Below are 23,980 nucleotides of genomic sequence, written 5' to 3' on the forward strand. Positions count from 1 at the left end.
GGTGCCCACACAGCAGCACTGACCAGTCCTGGGCAACCCCCCCCTGCATGTCACATGTCACTTCTGCCCCTTCTGCTCTCTGCCCAGGCTGGCCCCCCCAAGCCGCCCGCCCGCCCGCCGGCCCGGCCGTACCCGGTTGATGAGCTCGCCGACCATGCCCGTCCAGGAGCCGTTGGGCTCGGGTGCCCCGTACAGCCCGTCCTCCACCAGCCGCAGGCGGTAGCGGAAGCGCAGCAGCTCGGCCAGCTCCCGCAGCATGTCCACGCAGAAGCCCTCGAAGCGCTCGTTCCCCGACAGGGCCTGGAAGTTGGGCCGGCGCATGACGTACGGATTCTCCTGGGGGTGCGGGAAAGCAGAGGGGTCAGTCACTTATGGGCGGAGGGGGGGTGGGAGCCGGGAGAGTCGGGGTGCAGGGGTTGTGGCACTGCCTGCCTTGCGTCCAGAAGTGGGGGGAGGGGACCGGGAGAGCTGGTGTGAGGCCTCTGAGCCCCAGCACTGCCCTGCAAGGAGGCAGGGCTGTTGGGGACCCCCTCCCGTGCCCCGATGCACCACAACTGAGTCTGTCCCCCTTTTGCACGCCCCAGTCCCCATTAGCACCACAGAAACAACAAAAGGGAAAGGGAAGGGGGGAGAAGAACAGATATGGGGGGAAGGGGCAAGGAGAGAGCCAGGACTAGCCAGGCATGCAGAAGCCCCCCAAGCTGATCCCCAACACTAAGCAACGCTTCCCCTCCCCACCAGCACACACTGAGGCATGGCCCTGCAGCTCTGAGCACACCAGCCTGAGCATCAACACACCCAGCCTACATCCTGCAAGTGGTCTCTGGGCCCCCTGAGCACTGCTTGGGAGCACCCCCCACAAAAAATAAATACAAGGGGGTACGGCGCAGGCCAGCACCGTGCAGATCCCCGCCCCGTGGTGCTTTATCTCCATCAGGAGATGGTGTTCCCTGCCCCCTCCCGGGAGAGGGGCTTTCAGACACACACCCACCACTGACAGTCGAGACAGATTCCACTGGGCAACCCCGAGTCTCACATGTGCATGGAGTCTTGCCCCCTAGCCTCAGGCCTGCCCCGGGCAGTCGGGGGACCCCCCGCCCCGGCACCCAGAGCGAGATCTCCGGCGCACTGACCCTTGAGGCTTTCTGCTCGGCTGCACCCCACTCTCTGACATGACTGGCACCAACACACCCTACTAACTTCATGGTCCACCCGAGGGTGGGAGGAGGGCACCCCCACCCAGGGCTGCCCTGAGGGAAGCAGGTGGAGGCCAGCCCCGGTGTTCAGAGCCCGAGAGCCCAGGCAGCCGCAGGCCTCCGGGCTAGTGCTCTCAGGGTTATCCCTGGCTCTAAGCTCAGGGATGGCTCCCGTGCAGGGGGACCTTGTGTGTGCTGGAGATCAGATCAGGGGGTGGTTGGAGGTGTCCTCATCCCAGTACTATCTCTGCAGTCCACCTGGGAAGTTTCCTATAATTTCCTGGTTAGAAAGGTAAGCAACAAAGGGCCACCAGAGAGGGTGTTTGCCTTGTATACGGCTGACCGGGTTTGATCCCCAGCATTTCCCATGGTTCCTCGAGCACCACCAGGAGTAATTCCTGAGGGCAGAGTCAGGAGTAACCCTTGATCATCATCTCGATGATCATTGCAAGGTGTGACCCCCCCCAATAAAAAAGAACACAAAAAAAAACATAAAATAAAGGTAAGTGATGATGCAAAAAAAAAAATTTTTTTTGCTTTTTGGGTCACACATGGGGATGCTCAGGATTGACTCCTGGCTCTGTACTCAGTAATTACTCCTGATGGTGCTCAGGGGACCATATGGGATGCTGGGCTCAGGATCAGACCTGGGTCAGCTGCTGCAAGGCAAACTCCTTACTCACTGTACTATCGCTCCAGCCCCGTGACAACGCAATCTTAATGCAGTTTGTTTGTCTACACTGGGCAGTGACCCGGCACAGCACGGTGCTCAGGGGACCATCTGGGTACCGAGGAGGGAACCCAGGGCTCCTGAATGCAGAGCCTGCACTCCAGTCCTTTGAGTTATCTCCCCTTGATTTCTTCTTTTGTTTTTAATTTTTGTTTTGGAGCCACACCTAGTGAGGCTCTGGGATTACTCCTGGCTCTGCACTCAGGAATCAGTCCTGGAGGGTTTGGAGGAAGAACTAGGGAATAGGATTGTGCGTGGGGTGCTTGTCTTGTGCACCATCCGACTCCCCAGCATCCCATATAGTCCCCTGAGCACTCCCAGGAATAATTCCTGAATGCAGGCAGAGTCAGGAGTTAACCTCTTGAGCATTGCCTGGTATGGCCAGAAAGCAAAATAAAGAAATAAATAATAAATAAGTAAATGCTCTATAGGTTAGACACCTGAATATCTGGGCCTACAGAATTTGCTAGGTTGATTCTGATATGCTTCTCTGACACCCTGGGGCCAACTTTGCAGTGTCGCTTTGGTCTTTAGGACAGAAAGAGTTGGCAGGACAGAAGAAGCATCTGCAGGAATAAGTATTGGGTCTCAGGACCTCTATCCATGAGATTACTTTTGGGGGTGAGGGGACCACTAGAGGGGATATTTGGTCACGCTCTGAGGATCTGAAGGATCAAACTGGAGCCCGACAGTGCTGGGGCCACCAGAGCTACACTTGGTGGTACCTTGGGCTCTAACTTAGGGTCTCCACCTGCAAGGTATGAGTTGCAGCCCCCTTGTTCCTAGTGCAACTCAGCCTGACACAGGCTGGTGAGGCAAAGGATGATCAGGAACCACCAGGGTCACACCTGGCAGTGCTGGGGTAGTGCCAGGGATCAAATTCAGAACCTTACCCATGCCAGCCATGTGCTCTGCCGGCATACTGGGCGGTATCCCTTTTGTTCCTCAAACAAAGCTCATATACATTTTCAGGCGATATTATCAAAGCCAGTTCCTTTGTTTTTTATTATTGAAAAATAAAAAAAGTTGGGGCTACACCGGGCAATGCTCAGGGCTTACTCCTGGTTCTGCACTCAGGGATCACTCTTGGTGGTGCTCGAGGGACCATATGGGATGCCAAGGATGGAACCTGGGAAGACGGTATATAAGGCAGGCAAACGCCCTCCCCACTGTATGATCTCTCCAGCCCCTTCCTTTTCTTTCTTTAATTTTTTGGGGTGTGTGTGTGTGTGTGTGTGTGTGTGTGTGTGTGTGTGTGTGTGTGTGTGTGTATGGTGGCATTGAGGATTGAACTGGGGGCCTCACACAGGCAAGGCAAGTGATCAACCCTGGCCCTCACGCAAATACAGGAGTTGGGGAGGCCACACAAGGAGCTAGGGACATGGGGACACACGACGGGGCCTATGACCCTTTAGGGGGTTCCTTTAGACCCCTGACTTCCGGTCCCACCGGCCCCCACCGAGGAGGGGCGGCGGAAGGCGGTGCAGTCAGAGCGCCTCTCTCCCCCGGGCTGCCTTTCCCAAGCCCGAACGTGGGCCTGGGAGGAGGAATGTGAGAGGATCCTAAGAATAGCGGCGGCAGCTAGCGATCCTCGTGGGTTTGCTGGGTGACAGCTCTGGCAGCGTAGGAGGCCGGTATTATTACCGCTGCTTCAGAGATGAGGACACGGAGGTCCTGAGAGGAGGAGGAGGTATGGGTGGTGGTGATGGACCAGTGGGGTCTGGGAGTGAAGCTCTGCCCTCGGGGCCCTGCATTAGACTGACCTTCCCCGGCCAGAGGCACAGAGGAGTCCTGGGACTGACTGGGCAGGAGCGGGAGTCAAGAAATCTCTCTCATGGGGCTGGAGCCATATAGTACAGCGGGGAGGGCATTTGCCTTGCATGCCGCCGACCTGGGTTCGACCCCCAGCATCCCATAGGGTGCTCCAAGCACTGCCAGGAGTAATTCCTGACCTGAGTGCAGAGTAACCCCCTGAGCATGCTGGGTGAGACCCAAAAAGCCAAAAAAGAAAGAAAGAAAGAAGGAAAGAAAGAAAGAAAGAAAGAAAGAAAGAAAGAAAGAAAGAAAGAAAGAAAGAAAGAAAGAAAGAAAGAAAGAAAGAAAGAAAGAAAGAAAGAAAGAAAGAAAGAAGGAAGGAAGGAAGGAAGGAAGGAAAGAAGGAAAGAAAGAAAGAAAGAAAAAGAAAGAAAGAAAGAAAGAAAGAAAGAAAGAAAGAAAGAAAGAAAGAAAGAAAGAAAGAAAGAAAGAAAGAAAGAAAGAAAGAAAGAAAGAAAGAAAAGAAAAGAAATTTCTCTCCGGTGCAGGATGTGAGGAGTTTGCCTTGCTGTAGCCAATCCTGTGCTAGAGCCCTAGATGGTCCCCCAAGGTCCCCGAAGCACTGCCGAGGCTCGCTGGGGCTCACTTGTGAGACTCCTCCCCACCCCATGAGCCTGAGACCAAGGGTATGGCTAGTTGGTTGCACATGTGAGACACTGGGATCAATCCCAGAACCCTCCCCCCATTTCCCAGTTGGGGGGAGGGGGGTGTCAGAGTTGGTGGGTAGGGGAGGTGGGGCCCAGCTGGGAGACTGGACCCCAGGGGTGGGGTTCAGCTAATTCCTTCCTGCCCTTGAACTGCTCCAAGCATCACTGGCTGTAACCCTAGAGGACACACAGCCTTGGGCTCTGCCAGTCAACGGCCTGGCCCAGCCCAGACCCCTTTAGCACTGCCTGGGGGTGCCCCCCGCCTTTCAAAATCCAAATGTTATAAGTCCATAATATCCCAGTCTGCACCCAGACTGAGAGTGAGCTGATCCCCAATTTTAGATACATACATTTAAGATACACGCTCCAAGCGTTCATTCGTGTGCGGGTTTGCACTGGGGTGCCCTGGTCTCCATCCCTGTACCATATGGTCCCCCAGCACCAGGGAGAGTGACTCCCACGTCACTAGGAGGAACCCTCAAGGGTCACCAGATGTGGCCCAATAAATACCCCCTGCTCCCACCACCAATTTGGGTTCCAGATCTCAGGCTCAAGACCTGAGTTTAGGAGTTCAGCGGGTAGGGCGTTTGCCTTGCACGTGGCCTACCCGGGTTCGATTCCCAGCATCCCATATGCTCCCCCCGAGCACCGCCAGGAGTAACCCCTGAGCATTGCCGGGTGTGACCCAAAAAGCAAAAAAAAAAAAAAAAAGACCTGAGTTTATATAGAATCAGAAAAGAGAGACTACATAGGCTAGATAGGGCTGAAGCCACTGTACAGCGGGGTGGGGGGGAGGAGGGAAAGTGGGGGCACACAAATGACCCGAGTTCCATCCCCGGCAACCCACATGGTAGTTCCGGAGTGATCCCTGAGCGCAGAAATCCAACCAAAATCCAACCAAAAAAAAAAAAAAAGAAAAAGGTCCTTGCCCACCCAAAGAACCCAGGGCCTTCAGGGCCCCTCACCCCAGCGCTTTAGGCTTCTCCAAAGGGCTCTCAGTGGGCACACTGATGACAGACAAGAGGGGGCCGGGGAGGGGCCCCTGCTCCCCACAGAAAATGCAGACCCTCCCTCCCCTCAGAAACCTCCTGGCAGAGAGAACAAAGATGGAGATGGTGGAAATTAGGTTAATTTGGGACGGGCTTAAAAGATTATCGCTGTCACAGAAGCATCCCCGGCAACCGCTAAAATAAGTTCTATCAGATATATTAAGAGAAGGGAAAGGCAAGCTACAGAACAACCTGTACAACGCGCTGGCCTTTGTGCGGGAAAGCAGGGCTGTGTCTGTGTCTAAAGAGAAGTTTCTGGAAGGAGGTCGCCACTGGGGGCTGAGGGGATAGGAGATGAGAGGGAAGCAGCCCAACTTTTGGTTCCAGACCTCCAACTAGATTGGCATGCCATGCCATCCCCCGCGTTGAATTCTTTTTTGTTAGATTTATAATAACTTCTGTCCACTTCTGTCCCTTTCCCAACTTTATATTCATTTGGGGGTGGGGGAAGGCTCCCGAGCAGTGCTCAGGGGGCGTGAGGGCTCTTCCAGATGGTACCCACCCAAACTGAGCCTGTAGCAGGGAACAAGGCTGTGAAGCTGTTGATTTCTTCCCGTGCTATACCACACCCAGGCAGGGCATGTGTAAAGCCTGCATGCTAGCCCCTGTACTAACTTCCCAGATCCAATATTAAATTATTATTATTATTATTATTATGGGGGATGTTGGGCCACATCCAGTGATGCTCCGGGCTTACTCCTGGCTCTGCACTCAAGAATTATGCCTGGTGGTGATCGGGGAACCACACAGAGTGCCAGGGATCGAACTTGGGGTTGGTGACGTGCAAGGAAAACAGCCTACCTGTTGTACTATTGCTCTGATCCCTTAATTGTTTCTAAAATGTGAAGTATGATGTCCAGAGAGATGATACAGGGATAAAATACTTGCTGTGTATGTGGGTGATACCTATCCAATTCCTGGCACCACATAGAATCCCTGTGTGCTGCTAGGAGTGACTCCTGAGCAATGCTAGGTATGGTCCACACCCTCTCCCCAAACGTCAAGTATGAGGCCAGGGACATAATTCTGTGGGCCAAAGTTTTACACATGGGAGTCCTAGAATCAATCCCTAGTACCACACGGCTCCCCAGTAACCACCGGGTATGACCCCAAATGCAAGTAAAGCATGGCTTTTAAATATATAAGGAAGGGCTGGTGCGATAGTACAGCAGGGAGGGCATTTGCCTTGCATGTGGCTGACCCAGGTTCAATCCCCAGCATCCCATAGTGTCCCCTGAGCACCGCCAGAAGCAATTTCTGAGTGCAGAGTCAGGAGTAACCCATGAGCATCGCTGGGTGTGACCCAAAAAGTAAATAAATAAATAAAATATATATATATATATATATCTAGATATAGAAATGCAAAACATCAGAAGGAACCACCACCATGGAATGTGGACACAGAAGGATTTTCCCACTTAGGTATTAACACTTGCTTTGAAGTTTGGTATTTGAGACAAGACGCCAGTGCAAAGACAGACAGATGGCTGAGTGGGGAGTTCAGAATTCCACCCCCCCCCAACCCTATCAAAAGATTCTTAATTTACGACAGGGAGGGAAAGATGAGTCTTTTACTAAATGGTCTGGATTTGACCCTGGGGAACCCCTAACGGTCCCTTGAGTCCTGCCCAGAGTGATCCATGAGCACAAAACCAAGAGGAAGTCCTGAGCACGACCAGGTGTGGTCCCCAAACCAAAAATAAATAAGATCCACTTGGAGGGCAGGAGAGATGGTGCCACAATATACTGAACATCATCAGGCCAAGCCCCGGAGGCCCTAGGGTGTGCTCTGGGTAATCCATGGCCCCACGGGGCCTGAGGGGCACAGCATTCCCAGGCCCTGGCATTGAATTTCTCACCAGGAGGGGCCATGGGGTCTCCAAAACAAAACAAAACAAAATCCACATGGGGAAAAAAAAAGGTGGTCTGACCTCTGACCTGAGCACATACTTCAAGTGCGTCTCAGGTGGAATATAGATCTGGCAGCACTGTAGCACTGTCGTCCCGCTGTTCATCGATTTGCTCGAGCAGACACCAGTAATGTCTCCACTGTGAGTCTTGTTGTTACTGTTTCTGGCATATCAAATACGCCACGGGTAGCTTGCCAGTGTACTGTGACCCCAAGGTGGGATAGTCTCATTAGCTTGCCAGGCTCTCTAAGAGGGACGGAGGAATTGAACCCGAGTCGGATGCGTGCAAGGCAAACGACCTACCCGCTGTGCTATAGCTCCAGTGTGGAGAGACAAAACCTCCATGACCTTCTGGCAAAGAAGAGTTCTTAACTCCAAAAAGATTAAAGCCCGGAGGGGGGAAAAACAACCAACCAGATAAAACAGACTTAAGTCAAGTTAAAAATCTTTTCATCAAAAGCTATCAAGGGAAAGTGAAAAAGATGAGTCGCAGAGCAGGAGGACAGCCCCAAGCCGGATATCCCCAAAGGATTAAGGAGACAGAAATAACTCAAATCAGTGATAAGCTCTTGCAGCCGGGATGGGGTGCAAGTGGCAGGACATGTGGTTAGCATGTGTGATGCTCTGGGCTTGATCCCCAGCACTGCCTCTAAAACTCCAAATAAAAAGATCATGCAGTCCCATTTGTTTATTTTTACAGAAAAGGACAAGAAAAAGAGAAGCAGAAAGAAAGGAAGAAAGGAAGGAAGGAAGGAAGGAAGGAAGGAAGGAAGGAAGGAAGGAAGGAAGGAAGGAAGGAAGGAAGGAAGGAAGGAAGGAAGGAACTTGGACAGAAACTTCCCAAAAGAAGCTTCTAGGGCTGGCTCTTCAAGCTCGTGTTCTCCTTTTTTTTTTTTTTTTTGCTTTTTGGGTCACACCTGGCAATGCACAGGGGTTACTCCTGGCTCTGCACTCAGGAATTACTCCTGGCGCTGCTCAGGGGACCATATGGGATACTGGGAATCAAACCTGGGTTGGCCGTGTGCAAGGCAAATGCCCTACTTGCTGTGCTATTGCTCCAGCCCCACATCTTTCTTAGTTTAAATAAAAACGACGTTGATTCACTAAAAAAGAAAAACGGAAGTTTCTAGGTGTGGGAGCGTATAGGAGCTGAGTGTCCCTCCAACCCTCCTTCAGTCCTCTTAGTACTGATAGAGTCACCCCTGAGCACACAGCCAAGAGTAAGCTCTGAGCATTGCCAGTTGTGACCCAAAACATTGACCCCCTCTTAAAAAAAAAAAAAAAGGAAACCAAATGAAAGACGTTTCTAGGGCCCATGGAGAGAGCTCAAAGGAGTGGAAGGCCATGCCTTGCCTGAGTGAGGATAATGCTCTGGGATAAACCGCCAGCACCACTGGCCCAGACCACTGAACCACAGACAAAAAGGATGATCGTAAAGTGCCTGAGCAGGAGCTGGCAGGGAAGGAGCATATCCTTTTTTTGCAGGGGGGATCGGTTTGGGTCACACCCGATGATGCTCAGGGCTTCTTAACACTCAGGAATTACCCCCTGGGGGTGCTCAAGGGACCATATAGGATGCCAGGCATCAAACCCAGGTTGGCCAGGTATAAGGCAAATGCCCTCCCCGCTGTACTCTGACCCCAGGGGGTGTTAAGCATTCCTCTGTACGAAGTCACGTCCAGAGGCAAAGATACTTGCCTTGTTTGAACTGCAGTTCAACCCCCAGCACCACATAAGGTTCCCCAAGCACTGCCAGATGAGGCCTGACACTTTCACCTCCATAATAATAAAATACAAGGTCCCTGATCTAGTCCAATCCCCTCTAAAAATGTAATGAATAATTTAATGACAACTTTTTTTTTTCTTTTTGGGTCACACCTAGCGATGCTCAGGGGTTAATCCTGGCTCTGCACTCAGGATTTACCCCTGGTGGTGCTCAGGGGACCATATGGGATGCTGGGAATTGAACCCAAGTTGGCCGTGTGCAAGGCAAACGCTCTACTTGCTGTGCTATCACTCCAGCCCTAATCACACTTCTTTTGTTTGTTTGTTTGGGGGCCACATCCAGCAATGCTCTGGCTTACTCCTGACTCTGTGCTCAGGGATCACTCCTGGCGGTGCTAATGGGACCATCTGTAGTTCCATGGATGGAACCTGGGCTAATGTGCACAAGGCAGACACCTTGGCTGTTGTACTTATCTCTCCGGCCCCCATTATTATTATTGTTTCCCATGACAGGGATCAAACTCAGGACCTTATAGATGCAAGACAAGTGAACCACTGAACCATCTCCTCGGCCCCAGTGCCTCCTAATGAATGAAAGCAGGAGCTGAACCACCAGGTCAGAGAGTATGGATGGCAGTGCCAAGGCTGGGCGCTGAGTAGCGGGGTACAGGCCAGGCCCCGGACTCTGCCAGTTGCCAGTACGCAGGGCACCTCGCCCTCCCGTGCCTTTGTTTCCTCATCAGAAAACAGGAGATCTGCCTAGTGCCAAGCTTAGGACTGCCACAAAGACTGAGTGACATGAGCCGAGGGCTTGGCACAGGACTCAGAGACAGTGCCAGTGCGTCTGCTATTTTTATCCAGGGCGCACATCTGCGCACAGGGGATGGGAGGACTCATGGGTGCGGGGCATGGTTCTCTGCTGGGCACTGCCCAGGGGACCTTGGCCTCTCAGGACGTGTTCCTCACAGTCGTTGGGGGGGGGATTATCAGGCTCATTTCACAGATAAAGAGCCAGAAGTGGGGTTGGAGTGAAAACACAGCAGGTAGGACGTTGCCTTGTATGCTGGCTGACCAGGGTTCTATCTTCGGCACCCCATATGGTCCTCTGAGACTGCCAGGAGTGATCCCTGAGCTTGGAGCCAGGACTAAGCCATCCTGGGTGTGGGCCATCCCCGCCAAAAAAAGGGCTGGAACCAGAGTGGTAGTACAGTGGGTAGGGCAGTTTCTTTGTACACACGCCTGACCCAGGTTCATCTCTGGCATCTCATCTGGTCCCCCATGCACCACCAGGAGTGATCCCTGCTGCAGAGCCAGGAGTTAACCCTGGGCATCGCTGGGTGTGTGCTTTCCCACCAAAATAAAGGGCCAGAAGTCTGGGAGTTGGAGGGTCTGAGGGTCACCTGGTTGCCAGGAGAAGGATGGGGGGCGGTCACAGGATGATAACTCCCGGGCAGGGGCTGCACGGTGCCATTTCTTTGGCCTTCTCCTGCACCCCACCTTCCCAGTGGGCCCTCCCTTCAGCTCCATCTGGGAACGGCCACCTGCCCCTGTTCTCCTGGACCTCCACACCAGCTGTCCCCACCTCCATGTTCACACTCATCCTCCGGCCAGAGCATCCTCTGTCAGTGTCTTCCACCCCCAGGGCTGGTCCCACCCCCTGCTGCTCACTCTCCCGGGGAAGGGACCAGGAACTGGGCTCTTCAGAGACCCTGTGGCACCGACTGCTGCTACCATAGCTCCAGGCATCTCTGGGCCACCTGCCACTGCATGCCCAGTCTCCGGCTGGCTAGGTGCCAGTTACCCTTCTGGGCCTTGGAGACAGAGCAGGAAGGAGGAGGAGCCTCCCTCTTCCCACACATCCTGGTTGATGCACGTGTGAGTTCTCAAGAGCCCGACACAGGCCCTGTCAGCACCCAATGAAGCCACGTGCCCCATCTGACCAGCACTTCCTAAGGCCCTTGTTCTCTGCACACCAGCTCTTATACAGCATCTGAAGCCCTGGCTAGGGTCACCTCCTCCATGAAGCCTTCCCCCTCCTTCCTTTCTGGGGGACTCACTCATTACTCTATGGTGGAAGGATGGGGACTAGGCTTATCTCCTCCAACCAACTGGGTTTGCCTCCCCTGGTACCCCTTAAGTTTTGGGAAGCCACATACCTGCCCTACTCATCCCCATACTTCAGTTCATGTCTGCAGAATGAAGGAATAAAAGAATGAACCCACCAAGAGAAGAACGAACTTCCAGAAGGAGAGTGACACAATTTTTTGCTGGCAGGGAGGCTCCCAAAGCAGTGCTCTGGGGCTCCCGAGGCCTTTCCTGGGTCAGAGAGTGTGGATGGCACAGGACTCAGAGTCAGTGCCAGTGCGTCTGCTATTTTTATCCAGGGCGCACATCTGCGCAGAGGGGATGGGAGGACTCATGGGTGCGGGGCATGGTTCTCTGCCGGGCACTGCCCAGGGGACCTTGGCCTCTCAGGACGTGTTCCTCACAGTCAATATTTAACCAACCAGGCCAGACCTAAAACACAGGCCCTAGGTTCGGAGACCAGGGCTGGCCCAGCATTGCTTGGGGGCCTCTGGACTACACCTAGTGATGTTTGGGGGACCACAAGGGGCCAGGGATAGAATCAATACAAGCCACAGGCAAGGCCTGCACCCTAACCCTGTGCTATCTCCCTGGCCCCCACACTGCTTTTCCCCTTGGGCCTCCCAGGTAAATGCTCAGGGGTGTGGAGGCCACGCCTGGGGATACTCGGCTCATCCTACTGAAGATGAGATGCTGCTTGCTTGGGTCCAGCGTGCTGGGTTCACCAGGACCACCCCCTGGTCATGCTCAGAATTTTGTGGTGGTTTTGGGGGGATTTAAAGTTGGGGGGCCTTGTGCATATGCCAGGAGGAGCTCCGGCCCTTTGAGACGCCTCCCTAGGCCGAGGGACATTTACTGAGAGGGGGACAGACACATGGCATTGGGAAAAGGGGACACGACCGAGAAGGGTCACGGGGTCTCTCCCAGTGGCAGGCACCCCTGACTTCCACCCTGCAGCCCATCTCTTCCAGCCCCAGAAAAGTTTGGGGGCTGAGTGCACTCCTGGTATACAAGAACGAACGCCCCTGCCGTGTCCCCCCCAGTCAGCCCAGCCTGGCCCCCGGGGCCCTCCAGTGGGTTGTTCCAGAGCACCTGGTTTCCTGCCTGTGGCCTTCTGGCCCTCCCCAGGGGCTCACGGTCCAGAGACATATAAGGTCACTGGAGACCAGGAATTCCCAAGGGACAGACTGCCATGCACAGAAACCTGAGGTAACCCTCCCAGCCTCCCCATCCGTGGCTCTGGTGCCCAGCAGCCATGGGTGTGCAGGGCCTGGTGCCCGGTTGCTGGCAGAGAGCCCCAGCCCAGTGATGAGCTCCTGCCCAGCGGCCCCCGTTGGCTGTGCTTGTGGGAGGCAGCAGGCGGCCGGGGAGGGAGCCTGGGCACATAGGACCCGCTTATGTCCCTGCAGAGGACACCCTGGGGAGCCTCTCACAAGTGCTGTGGGTGGTGAGAGGCCTGCACGGGCCCACGGGTACCCTGACAGACTACACAGAGGCCCCGCTCAGACCCGGACAAAGGCAAGAGCTGCACCCCCAGGGGCCCCAGGAACGGTGTCCTTGGCAGGTGCTCAGGGAGGAGAAGGCTGGGGATTCAGAGCCCAAAAGTTAGGACTCAGGCTCTGAGGACCCCAAGCGGGGCCTGCACTTGTCTTGAACCCCACCCTCACCCTACCCAACCACTTGCCCTGTGGGATCCTCTCTCAGTCTTGGCACCAAGCAGCCCTTCCTCTGTCCTGACCTGACGATGCCTCTTACTTGCTGCGTGACCCTGGGCAGATTGCTTTACCTCTCAGAGACTCAGTTTCCACCTCTGCAGGATAGACATGTGAGCTGTCATGTGTGGACACACTCGGCAGGCCAGGGTGGCCCAACGGTCACTCCAGAGAGCCAGAGTGCCTTGCTTGTCTGTTTGTTTTCTTTTTGTTTGTTTGTTTGGGGACCACACCTGGTGGTGCTCAGTGCTGACTCCTGGATCTGTGCTCAGGGATCACTCCTGATGGGGTTCCGGGGACCGGATGGGGTGCTGGGGATCGTACCCGGGTTGATCACATGCCAGGCAAGAGCCTTCTGCAATGTACTTTCACTCTGGCACCGAGCCAGAGTGCCTGAAAGGGGCCTGCCACAGGCCAGGCCAGACAGAAGGGAGGCACAGGAAGCCTCTGGCTCCTCGACACCCCCCCTCTTCAGGACACTCCCTCTTCCTTGGGATACCTCTCTTCCTCAGGACCCTCCTCCTTCCTCGGGAACTTGGACCAAGCATGGGCGCTGACTCGAGCTTCTGCACCCCTCTCTGCTCCCACAGCCCTCAAGACACCACCGCAGCTGGGGACACTGGCACAAACTCATTGTGTGCCAGTCGAGGCCTTCCCACTCCCCAGAAGTGGGCTGAGGAGCGGCACAGGGAAGGACCCTTCACCCGCCGCCCCCCCAAAGGGTCACTCACCAGGATGGTGGTGACTACCAGCGTCTTGTTGGCCAGCGTCTGTGAGAGGTTGATGTCCAGGGTGGTGGCGTTCATGGCCAGGGTCCGGTTCGAATACCACACCCCAATCTGGGGCAGAGAGGACACACTCAGCACAGGCCCTGCCCACCACGTCCCTGCGCCCGTGGCGGGCCCCCCCGCCCCCCGCCCCCCACTGGCCTCACCTCACGGTGGCCCTGGCGGGACTTCTCTAGGATGCGCAGGGTGTAGTTGGTCCTCTGCCCTTTGCTGTTGAACTCGACCCGCCCGGTCAGCCCATCATACTCTACCTAGCAGGCCGGGAGGCGGGCAGAGGGAGGGGTGGCAGGGTCGGGGGGAGGGGACAGAGGTGGAAGGGACACGAGGGAGAGCAGGGGACCGGGAAGGACCACAGTTAAACAAAGTCGCAGGGCTAGCGCCTGGCAGGGCAGGAGAGCAGAGGAGTGAGGAAAGAGGAGGTGGCAGGGGGTGGGGGAGAGGGCAGAGGGTGGACATGGCGAGCAATTCCCCTCTCCCAGGCGGGCTGCCCGGCCCCTCCGCCCTCCCGGCTCCCAGCTCACCATGCGCAGGTAGTTCATGAGGCTGGTCCCATGGGGCCAAATGTTGGCCGAGGTACAGGCCAGCGGTTTCACACCGATCTCCTGACTGCGGTTCAGCTCCCGGACGGCGCTCACCACCACGTGCACCGCATCAAACATCAGGGCAGCCGACAGCTGTGGGGGCCAGAGATGGGGAGGCCCTGAAGGAGGCGGCTTCACCGGGGGAACCCCAAAGCTTCCCTCCCCTACACCCCTCAGACGGTGCCTGGTCTGGGTCTGTGACCCAGGGTGAGCCAGTGGGCAGGTTGGCTCTCGGGGTATCTTCCAGGGAGACATGGCACCGCGGGAAGGGTGTGTGTGCGCCTCGTGCTGCCTGTGCTGCCGTGGGTGAGGGCCCGGCTCGGGGCACACCTGCACTGCCCGTGGGCGAGGTGGGTAGGTGTGAGAGGGGCCGGGAGCTGGGTGTGCACGGCCAGCAAAGCCCCTGAAGCGCCTGTGGGATTGCACCTGTGCAGGGCAGGGGTGCAGGGAAGTTCCCAGGATGGAAGCCCTGGCCCCACTCTTCCCTCAACCTGCTTCTGCCCCTGAGGATGAGAGGAGGAGGAGGAGGAGGAGGGAGGAGGAGGAGGAGGAGGAACTGTGGAGATCAAAGGAAGAAACTAAAGACCAAAGGAAGTGCCCCGACACATGGGCTGCCGGCAGTAGAGCCCCTTTGTGGGGGGGGGGGAGGCGGGGGAGGATGCAGGTGTGAGGCTCTGGGCTGCGTGGGTGCATCTTAGCCCTGCAGTCTGCACCCCACCTGCTTGGCTGCTGAGCACTGTCTGGGAACATTTTTTTTTTTCTTTTTGGGTCATACCCAGCGATGCACAGCGGTCACTCCTGGTTCTGCACTCAGGAATTACCCCTGGCGGTGCTCAGGGGACCATAAGGGATGCTGGGAATTGAACCCAGGTCAGCCACATGCAAGGCAAACCCACTGTGCTATCACTCCAGCCCCTGTCTGGGAACAAACTGAACTATGCCCTGTCCGGGGCTTTCTCCTCTCTGCGGCAAACAGACTATGGGTTTTGGGGTGCAAGGGTGCACGGAGGAAACCCTCCCCTGCCCCCGGCAGCCTTTATAGTCTAAGTCTGTGCCCAGGAACGCGGTGACTGGCCTCGCAGAGGGAGAAGCCAGGGAGGAGAACACATCAGGGCAAGGGGGCGTCTTCCACTTTGGAAACAGGGAGTGACCCTGTTCCGGCGGCTGGAGAAGCATCTCTCAGCTGAGCCCAGGCGTCGCATGGAGGAGGCCTGGGTAGACCCCCAACACCACGTGGTACTGATCGATCCCTGAGCACCCGCACGCCAACGGGCCGGGTGCTGCCCCTGAGCACATAACGGGTATGGACCCAAAACCAAAAATATTAAAAATAAATATTATTAGTAAATACTTTTTATTTTGCTTACTCCTGGCTCTGTGCTCAAGGATCACCCCTGGCAGACTCTCAGGCAACCATATATGGTGCCAGGGATTGAACCAGGGTCAACCCCCACCTATATCTCGGCCTTGTGGTTTTGTTCTGATTTGGAGGGGCCTCCCATGCAGTGCTGGGGCCGGGCGGGCTATGGCGGGTGGTGCCCACCTGGGAGGCACCGGGCCTTGTCCCCAGGCCTCTGAGTCATCGCCCCGGCACCTGGCAATGTTGATTTTGGTGTTGCTTTTGTATTCCCCAAACAGTGCTCAGGCCATACTCTGTCACCTGGGCTGCAAGGCTCCATGCCAGGGCCCGAGGATGTGGCACTGCTTCCACCTTCAGAGCCAGAGACCGCCAGGGCCACTCCAGGGGTGCTCGGGACCTCCAGGTCATTCTCAGCCCTAACACTCAGCGCCCCTGTGCTACCTTTGGTTTAGTTTTGTTTTTGTTTTGGGGGGTCACACCTGGCGATGCTTGAGGTTATTCCTATCTCCGTGCTCAGGAATCACTCCTGGCGGTGCTTCGGGGACTATATGGGATGCCGGGGATCAAACCCTGCATCGGCCGCACAAACTATCTCTAACCGCTGAACTATCTCTCTGGCCCCTGGTTTTGGCATTTTAATGGGGGCAACATCCAGCGGTACTGGGGTGGGGGGCGGCCTGCAGTGCTGGGGTCAGAACTCGGGGCCTTGCCTCTACCACCTGAGCCATTTTTTCACCCATCTCCCCAGGGGTACTCGTTCTTCTCTCTTTTAGGGGGGGGTGCAAGGAGGGCACTGGTGACTCTTGGCCAAATGGGCCATCAGCACAGGGTCAGACCCGTGGACCCTGCTGTGCTGAGGAGACTTGGGCCCTCTCAGCAGTGCTGGGCTGCCCCCTCCAGAGGCTGCTCACTGTTGGGGGATCAGGCAGTGCCGGGAGTCGAACCCGAGGGCCTGCCAGGCCTGCGTCTTAGCTGGGGATGTTTGAACCATTGCCTGGCAAAACGGGACCCAGCTTGCTCGGGCAACGTGTTCTCCCAGCAGAGAGGTGCAAGGCCCCCACCCCCACACCACCCCCCAGGCTGGGCACATGGGCTGGGCAGGTCATCCTGGGGTGGGGGATATGGCCCCAGGGGATGGGCATGCGGGCCCCCACGCATGTCCTCACAGCGAGAGGGCCCTGCTCACTGCGGCCCGGTGGCCCCGGGGGCGTGTGCGGGCCCTGGGCTGTGCGTGCGCGCTCACCGCGGGGCCTGGGTAGGTGCTGGCCTCGCAGTTCTCCCTCCAGGACATGTTGAGACTGCGCACGAACTCTGGGTAGAAGGGGTGCGAGGTGTTGAACATGGAGAAGCCCAGGATGTTGGAGGAGTCCTCCACGATCCCGTCCAGGTGCAGGATGGGGAAGTCCTGGGGAGGAGAAGAGAGGGTGAGCCGGGGAGGGGGGAGGGGGTTGGGGACCCCCAGAGGGCAGGCAGCAGTGTGGGGCAGGAGGTGGCGGCGGTACGCACCATGGTGGTGAGGATGTACTTGTAAAACGCTGAGGTCATTCCCAACTCGGAGGCCTGGAGGCAGCGACCCACGGGCAGGGTTGGGGAGCCGGAGAGAGAAGAGAGATTTAGAGCAGGCTGGGGAAGAAGACCCCGCCTCCCCACCAGAAGGGGAACTGGTGGAGTGAGAGGAGGAGGCGTGGGGGGAGAGAACCCTGGGTCCCTCTCATGCGCAGGGAGATGGGTGCTCAGATGCCCACATCCCTCATTAGGATGCTTGGAGGACCACCTTTGGGGGACAGTGAGGCCCAGGGATGCCTCAGAGACCGGGCAGGCAGTGTCCCTTCATCGGTACCCACAAAGCTAAGTTTGAGGAGGGCTGGAGACATAGCTCAGTAGGTAGAGCGTTTGCCTTGCATGTGGCCAATCCAGGCATCTCAATGATACCCCAAGCAGAGCTAGGAGAGTAATTCCAGAGTGCAGAGCTAGGATTCACCCCTGAGCACTGCCAGACATAGCCCCAAAACAAAACCAAACAAAAAATGCTAGCTTTTGGGGTGGGGGGATGGGATGGGGGCTGGGTGGGATACTGGGATCATCGGTGGTGGAGAATGGGCACTGGTGGAGGGATGGGTATTTGAGCATTGTATGACTGAAACACAAGCATGAAAGTTTGAAGTCTATAACTACCCTCATGGTGATTCACTAATAAAAAAAATAATTTAAAAAAAAATGCTAAATTTGGGCAGCCAGTGTTGGGCTCAGCCCTGCAATCCTTACTGTGGGTTTGTTCTGGTGTGGGAGTCTCATTAGACAGTGCTCAGCGGCTATTCCTGACTTGCCCCTGGGGGTCATTCCTGGGAATGTCCTTAGAACCACGCAGTGGCAGGGATTAAACCTGGGGTTCCCACCTACCAAGCATGCCCTCAGCTATCTGATCTCTCCTGCCTAGCCCTGCAATCCTTAAAAGCACTTTGCAGAGCCAGAGAGATAGAGTCGTCGTAGAGTGATGACCTTGCTCATGGCTGACCCAGGTGTGATCCCCGGCAGCCCATAGGGTGCCCTGAACCCCACCAGGAATGATGCCTGAGTACAGAGCCCTGAGCCCGGCCAGGTGTGACCCCAAACAAAAAGAAAAGAAAATAAAAGTGCTTTGCAAATGAAAGGCAGGCAGGTTCCTTTCAAGGTTGCTTCCGAGGGTCCTTCCACTAGAGTTCTGAACATGAGCAGAAGCTGTGGCCTCTGGGAGCCGGGAAGCTGCTCCTGACGCCACAGCCATTGGAAATGGTGCGAGTTTGCACAGCCCGAGCGTCAGAAGCCGTCCCACACAGGGGCCAGCCCATTGTAGGTCTGGGAAGTGTGGGCTCAAGAGATAAGTAACACTTGACACATGGGGGTACCCAGGAGGGGCCAGGACCCCAGTCCCACCTGCTTTCCTTCCTCCCTATCCTGAAGGGAGATGTCTTCACAGACCAGAGACCTTCTCCCTCCTGCCCCCTTCTTCCTCTGAACTCCCACCGACAGTGACATAAGGTTTTAATATTTTTATTTTTATTTACTTATTTTTCTTTTTGGGTCACACCCAGGCGATACTCAAGGGTTGCTCCTGGCTCTGAACTCAGGAATTACTCCTGGAGGTGCTCGGGGGACTATATGGGATGTGGGGGATTGAACCTGGGTCGGCTGCGTACAAGGCAAACACCCTACCCGCTGTACTATCACTCTAGCGCCCTTTAATATTTTTAAAACCTGGATAAAAATTAATTTTGCCGGTTAGATTAGGAGGAAACACTCAAAGCAGGGGAGCAAGGGCTGATTGCTGGAGGAGGAACATGGGGGGGCATGCGGGGGTTTGGCGCTGATCTCCCAAGGCTGCCCTGGGGCCAGCCCCCTCCAGTCCGAAATCCCGCTGGGTCACACTTGGTGGTGCTGGGGGACCATGCAGCGCCTTAAAGGGAACAAGGGCTTCCCATGAAGAGCCCTCACGCCAGCCCTTGGAGCCATCTCCCCAGCCTTCCCCCCACTCCCCAGTTTCTTTTGCAAAGTGACAAGCCCCCTTGTAGGCGGGGAGTGGGAGTCATCGAGAGAAGGCAAAAGCGCCTGCACGAAGAACCCGGGATGCCAGGGCAGGGCCAGGCTGGCAGGGCCATCTCCAGCTGGGGCACCTCCACTGAGCTGGGTCCACCACTTCTTCATGGACCCCCCAGCTAGAAGGGTTCACCCCAGGACTAACTGTCATCCCCTGTGGATGACTGGCTCTGCCACCTCTGACCCTGCAGGGAACCAGCTTGACCTGGGCAGGGGGGAGGTGCTGAGGGGGGCGGGGAGGGCGACCCACCTTCCGCAGGATGAGGTGTGAGATGGACGCATTGGCGTCGATGATAATGGTGGACACCTTGTCGTCGCGGATCTCCTTCAGCAGCGGTGTGGGATCCCGGCTGTCATCCAGCATCCTCACCGACAGGGTCTCCTTGGAGATGAGGAAGCCGCGCACCAGCTCCTCCAATCGAAGCAGGCCTGGGGAGAGGAGGTGGGTCAGCTGGCTGAGCACAGCTGGCACTCTGGGTGCCCAGGGGTCCTCCTGAATTAAACCTTCTTCGATTTTGGCTTCTGGACTATTGCAAGCAATGCTCGGGGCTTACTCCTGGCTCTGTGCTTAAGGAACTACGTGAGGTGCCGGGGATCGAACCCGAGTCAACAGACTGCAAGACAAACGCCTTAAAGCCCCGTCCTATCTCTGACTCATGAATAGACCCCACCGAAAACTGGGCTCCAGTCTTCTGCATTGCTGTGGGGTGTGGTGAGCACCCCTCACTTCACACGCAGAGCCATGCTCTATTCCCTCTCACCCGGGCTGACGAGCTCCCTCCTGGCCTGCAGGCAGCTCAGGCCCAGTGCTGGCCAGGGCCCCGCCTCTCTCCTCCGTGGGCCTGGAGCCCAGACACTACCCACCCCGTCCACACCACCTTCCAAGCCCACCTGCCCTACTGCCGTCACCACCGTGGCCCCGGCCCCTGTCACCTCTGCCCATAACAAACACACAATCGCCCCAGGAGTCTGCTCCCTTCGCCCCTCTGCCCCAAACCCTCCAGGTTGCCCTTCAGCCTGAGTGACAGCCAAGGGAACCCCGGGTTCCAGTCCTGGCCTCATATGGTCCCCTGAGCATCAGCCAGGCCTGGCTCCTGAGCACTGCTAGTAGGATTACTCCACAAGAACCAGGGAAGGCCAAGCGGCCAGCCTTCACAGGGCCTGTGCGACCTCCTTCCCCTCCCACAGGTCTCCCTGAGCTGTAGCCCCCTGGACTATTCCCGCATGGCCCCTCCCCTTCCTTCAAACAGGGGCCCCCCTTAAGAGGCCATGTCCCTCACTCCATTTCAGATGGACACGCCCTGCCCTGCCCCCCAGTCTCTGGTCTCTTGGTCGGGGGACTGGCTCCTGTTTCTGCTTCCTCCTGCTGGAAGGGCTTCGATAAATCAGGGGCCAGGACACCCCCACACCAATGGCTGGCACTGAGTGCACACTCAGCAAATACTTCTTGCATTTTCTCTTTGGAAAGGGGGTATCCCAAGTAGTGTCTGGGGTGCCTAAGGGACAATCAGCAACATGTGGCCGGGCTGTGTGGGCCTGAAGGTTCCACGCATGGGCCCCGTGATGCGGTGCTACCCCAGTCCTTGGAGTCACCTCCCCCATCAAGTGGACAAGTTTTGCTTTTACTTGCGTGTGTCTGGGGTGGGGAGTGCTGGGGGCCCTCGGAGGTGCTGGGGATCCAATACGGGGCTCCTGAATAGAAAGAATGTGCTCTTCACCGCCAGGAGTAATTCCTGAGTGCAGAGCCAGGAGTAACCCCTGAGCATTGCTGGGTGTGACCCAAAATTAAAGTAATAACAACAATAATAATTATAATGGCTATTATAATAACTATTGTAGCACTGTAGCACTGTCGTCCTGTTGTTCATCAATTGTGAGACTTGTTGTTACTGTTTTTGGCATATCGCATACGCCACGGGGAGCTTGCCAGGCTCTGCCGTGCGGGCGGGATACTCTCAGTAGCTTGCCGGGCTCTCCGAGAGAGACGGAAGAATTGAACCCGGTCGGCCACGTGCAAGGCAAACGCCCTACCCACTGTGCTATTGCTTCAGTCCATAATAACTACATATATGTATAATTTTAATATATATGTAATTTTTTTTAAAGCATGTACCGTAGGCCTTCAAGCCATCTCTCCAGTCCCCAGCATGTTTTGTTTGGGGGCCACACCCAGTGGTACTCAAGGTTCTGTCCTCAGGGATCACTCTTGACGGGGCTTGGGAGACCACACGGGGTGCTGGGGATTGAACCCGGGTCAGCTGTGTGCAAGGCAAGTGCTGACTGAATGTCCTATCCCTCCACCCCCAGCAAACACCTTTGGGAGGCCGATTCCTCCTGCAGTTTCCAGAGGGCTCCCCCGATGCTGTCATATCCAACAGTTCCCCCAGAACATCGCCCAAGCTGCTATTTCTTCCTCTTCCTGCCCCTGCACAATTGGCCACCATGTGTGACAACGCCCCCAAGCCCCCTCAGCTACACTCTGTCCCACTTCCTACTGGTGCCTGCCACCTCTCACATCCCTCTCCATCCTCCCTCCCGGGACGGCACCCCTTCATCATGAAGATGCTGTGGGCAGGTGGTCGCCGCTCCCACACCCCGCAGGCACGGGAGCCCCTGAACTCGGCCAGTCTAGGACCCACCCCCTTCTCACTCTTCCCACAGTTAGTCCTCTAGGCTGGCCCTTTTTCAGGACTCTGAGCCAGTAGGTTCCCTCCTGCATGCCCTCCACTGGTCTCGGGACACCTCGCTCAAGGGTTTGTGCCTCAGCCAGTGTCCCCACTCAGCTGGCCACACGGTCAGGCTGGGGACCCTGCGTGGCGCTGCCAGAGGAGGCCCCGATCGCCGTGTTGACTCTGGGGAGGTGGGATATCATCAGAGCCAGAGGTTTGGGCCGCTGAAATGGGATGAGGACCAGGAGATTCTGCATCGGGTCCCCTGGGGGCCATCACCAGTGGGTAGGGTTGGGCTCTCTGGAGAGGGCGACCCGGGGGGATAGGAAGGCAGCTCCCCTCAACACCCGGTTTTTCCTCACACTCGGCCTTGGCGCAGATGAGGCTGGCCGAGGGGTAGTTGAAGGACTTGAGGATGCGTGAGACGGCCAGGCTGACGTCCTCATTGCTGGGGTACAGGCTGACAGAGGCGAAGCGCAGGTACTGAAGGCGGGGTGTCTCTTCAGGACCCACCTTGATGTGGGGGATCTGGATAGAGAAAGAGCCGTGACTTCTCTCCTGCTCCCCGCCCTTGAGCCCGGCCCCGGCCCTCCCTGCTCCCCCGCCCGCCCGCTCCGCCTCACCTCCTTCTCCCCACAGATATGGCTCACGGTGGACGCAGACGCGGGGCTGGAAGAGGGCCCCAGCACCGACACGACCCCCTTGGGCAAGATCTGACACACTGTGGGCGGAGAGAGCAGGGTCAGGGAGCCCCGCGGCCTCTCGGGCCCCACCCCTCAGGGAAGACCCCAGATCCAGACGCCCAATCCCCGACCCTGTCCATACAGGGAACCGAGGGACAGGTCAGACCAAGAGAGAAACCAAAGGAGGGACCGACAGGGGACCCCAAGAACCTCCTTCACCTGGTCAAGCCAGGGTCCTCACCATGTTCCACCTTTTGAACCACCACATGGGGTACATGCAATACTTGCTCCCCTCTGGGCCCCCTCCTCTACGTTCTGCACCCCAAATAACCATCTTCTGTTACTCTGACTTTCTCCTCTTGCTCCCCCTTCCTTTCTCCTACAACACCTCGAGAGCGTGGCTCCAGCCGAGCAGCTGGAAGGGCTAGCCCGGCCCAAGAAACGCAGCCTGGCCCGTTCTTGTGGCAGAACCTCCCTGTTCCTCTGGGAGCCACCTGGTTGCCAGGAGCGACTGGCACCATCCCAGGGTCAAGGTGCCACACCAACCTGGCCGTGGAGGTTGGTTCAAAGCTGGAGACAGGGTGAAACCAGACCATGAAGAGCCTTCCCCAGACCTGCTGCTACTGTTACTATGGAGTCTGTAAACTGGGTGGAATGTGAGGGGTTGAGATGACTCCACCATCGATCTGGGGAAACGATCTTGAAAATGAAATCAGGGGCCGAAGAGATAGTAGAACGGTCCGGGGGTTTGCCTGGCATATGACCAACTCGAGTTTGATCTCCAGCACCCCAGATAGTTCCTTGATCCCTGAGCACTGAGCCCAGAGTAAGCCCTGAGTAAGCCCTGAGTGCTGATAGGTGTTGCCCAAAATGAAAAAAACAAAGAAAAGGAAGCCAACTTAGAGCAAAACATGCACCAGAAATGGTGACAGAAGATTCCTGGAACAGGGGCCAGAGAGAGAGTACAGTAGGTAGGTATTCCCCTTGCATGCAGCAGACCAGGGTTCGGTTCCTGGCACCATATCAGGTTCCTTGAGCACAGAGCCAAGAGTAAGCCCTGGGCTGACCACTGGGTGTGGCCCAAACACCAAAAAGAAAAGGAAAAAGAGAAAAAGAAGAAAGATTCCTGGTGCGGCTGGAGTGATAGCACGGCAGATAGGGGTTTGCCTTGCACGCGGCCAACCAACCCAGGTTCGATTTCCAGCATCCCAAATGGTCCCCTGAGCACCGCCAGGGGTAATTCCTGAGTGCAGAGCCGAGAGTAACCCCTGTGCATCACCTGGTGTGACCCAAAAAGCAAAAAAAAAAAAAAAAGAAAAAAAGAAAAAAATTCCTAGAACATGATGTGAGAAGCTGGACCCAGCCATGCCTGAAGCAAACCCAGGGCTTCATTTAAGCTACTGGACCCAGTCATGCTGAAAATTAGGCCTTTTAGTGACATGAGCTAAGAAGTTTCC

The 23,980-nt window shown here is 56.3% G+C and overlaps 1 protein-coding gene across 2 annotated transcripts in view; it reads right to left on the minus strand.

Moving 5' to 3' along the window:
- The window catches only part of GRIK5 (glutamate ionotropic receptor kainate type subunit 5), a 61,247-nt gene that overhangs the window by 31,629 nt on the left and 5,638 nt on the right, over positions 1-23,980 (minus strand). Inside the window, exons 4-12 of one of the 2 annotated variants that reach the window (XM_055145046.1) lie at positions 22,464-22,561; positions 22,203-22,368; positions 19,422-19,600; positions 17,105-17,158; positions 16,842-17,003; positions 14,179-14,331; positions 13,804-13,908; positions 13,601-13,708; positions 133-336 (exon numbers count right to left, since the gene is read on the minus strand). In XM_055145046.1, the coding sequence (XP_055001021.1) occupies positions 133-336; positions 13,601-13,708; positions 13,804-13,908; positions 14,179-14,331; positions 16,842-17,003; positions 17,105-17,158; positions 19,422-19,600; positions 22,203-22,368; positions 22,464-22,561 (1,229 nt within the window). The remainder of the gene's footprint in view (positions 1-132; positions 337-13,600; positions 13,709-13,803; positions 13,909-14,178; positions 14,332-16,841; positions 17,004-17,104; positions 17,159-19,421; positions 19,601-22,202; positions 22,369-22,463; positions 22,562-23,980) is intronic. The other variant, XM_055145047.1, reaches the window with a different exon arrangement.

This window comes from Sorex araneus, chromosome 8, assembly GCF_027595985.1.
Source record: "Sorex araneus isolate mSorAra2 chromosome 8, mSorAra2.pri, whole genome shotgun sequence".
Classification (NCBI taxonomy): domain Eukaryota; kingdom Metazoa; phylum Chordata; class Mammalia; order Eulipotyphla; family Soricidae; genus Sorex; species Sorex araneus.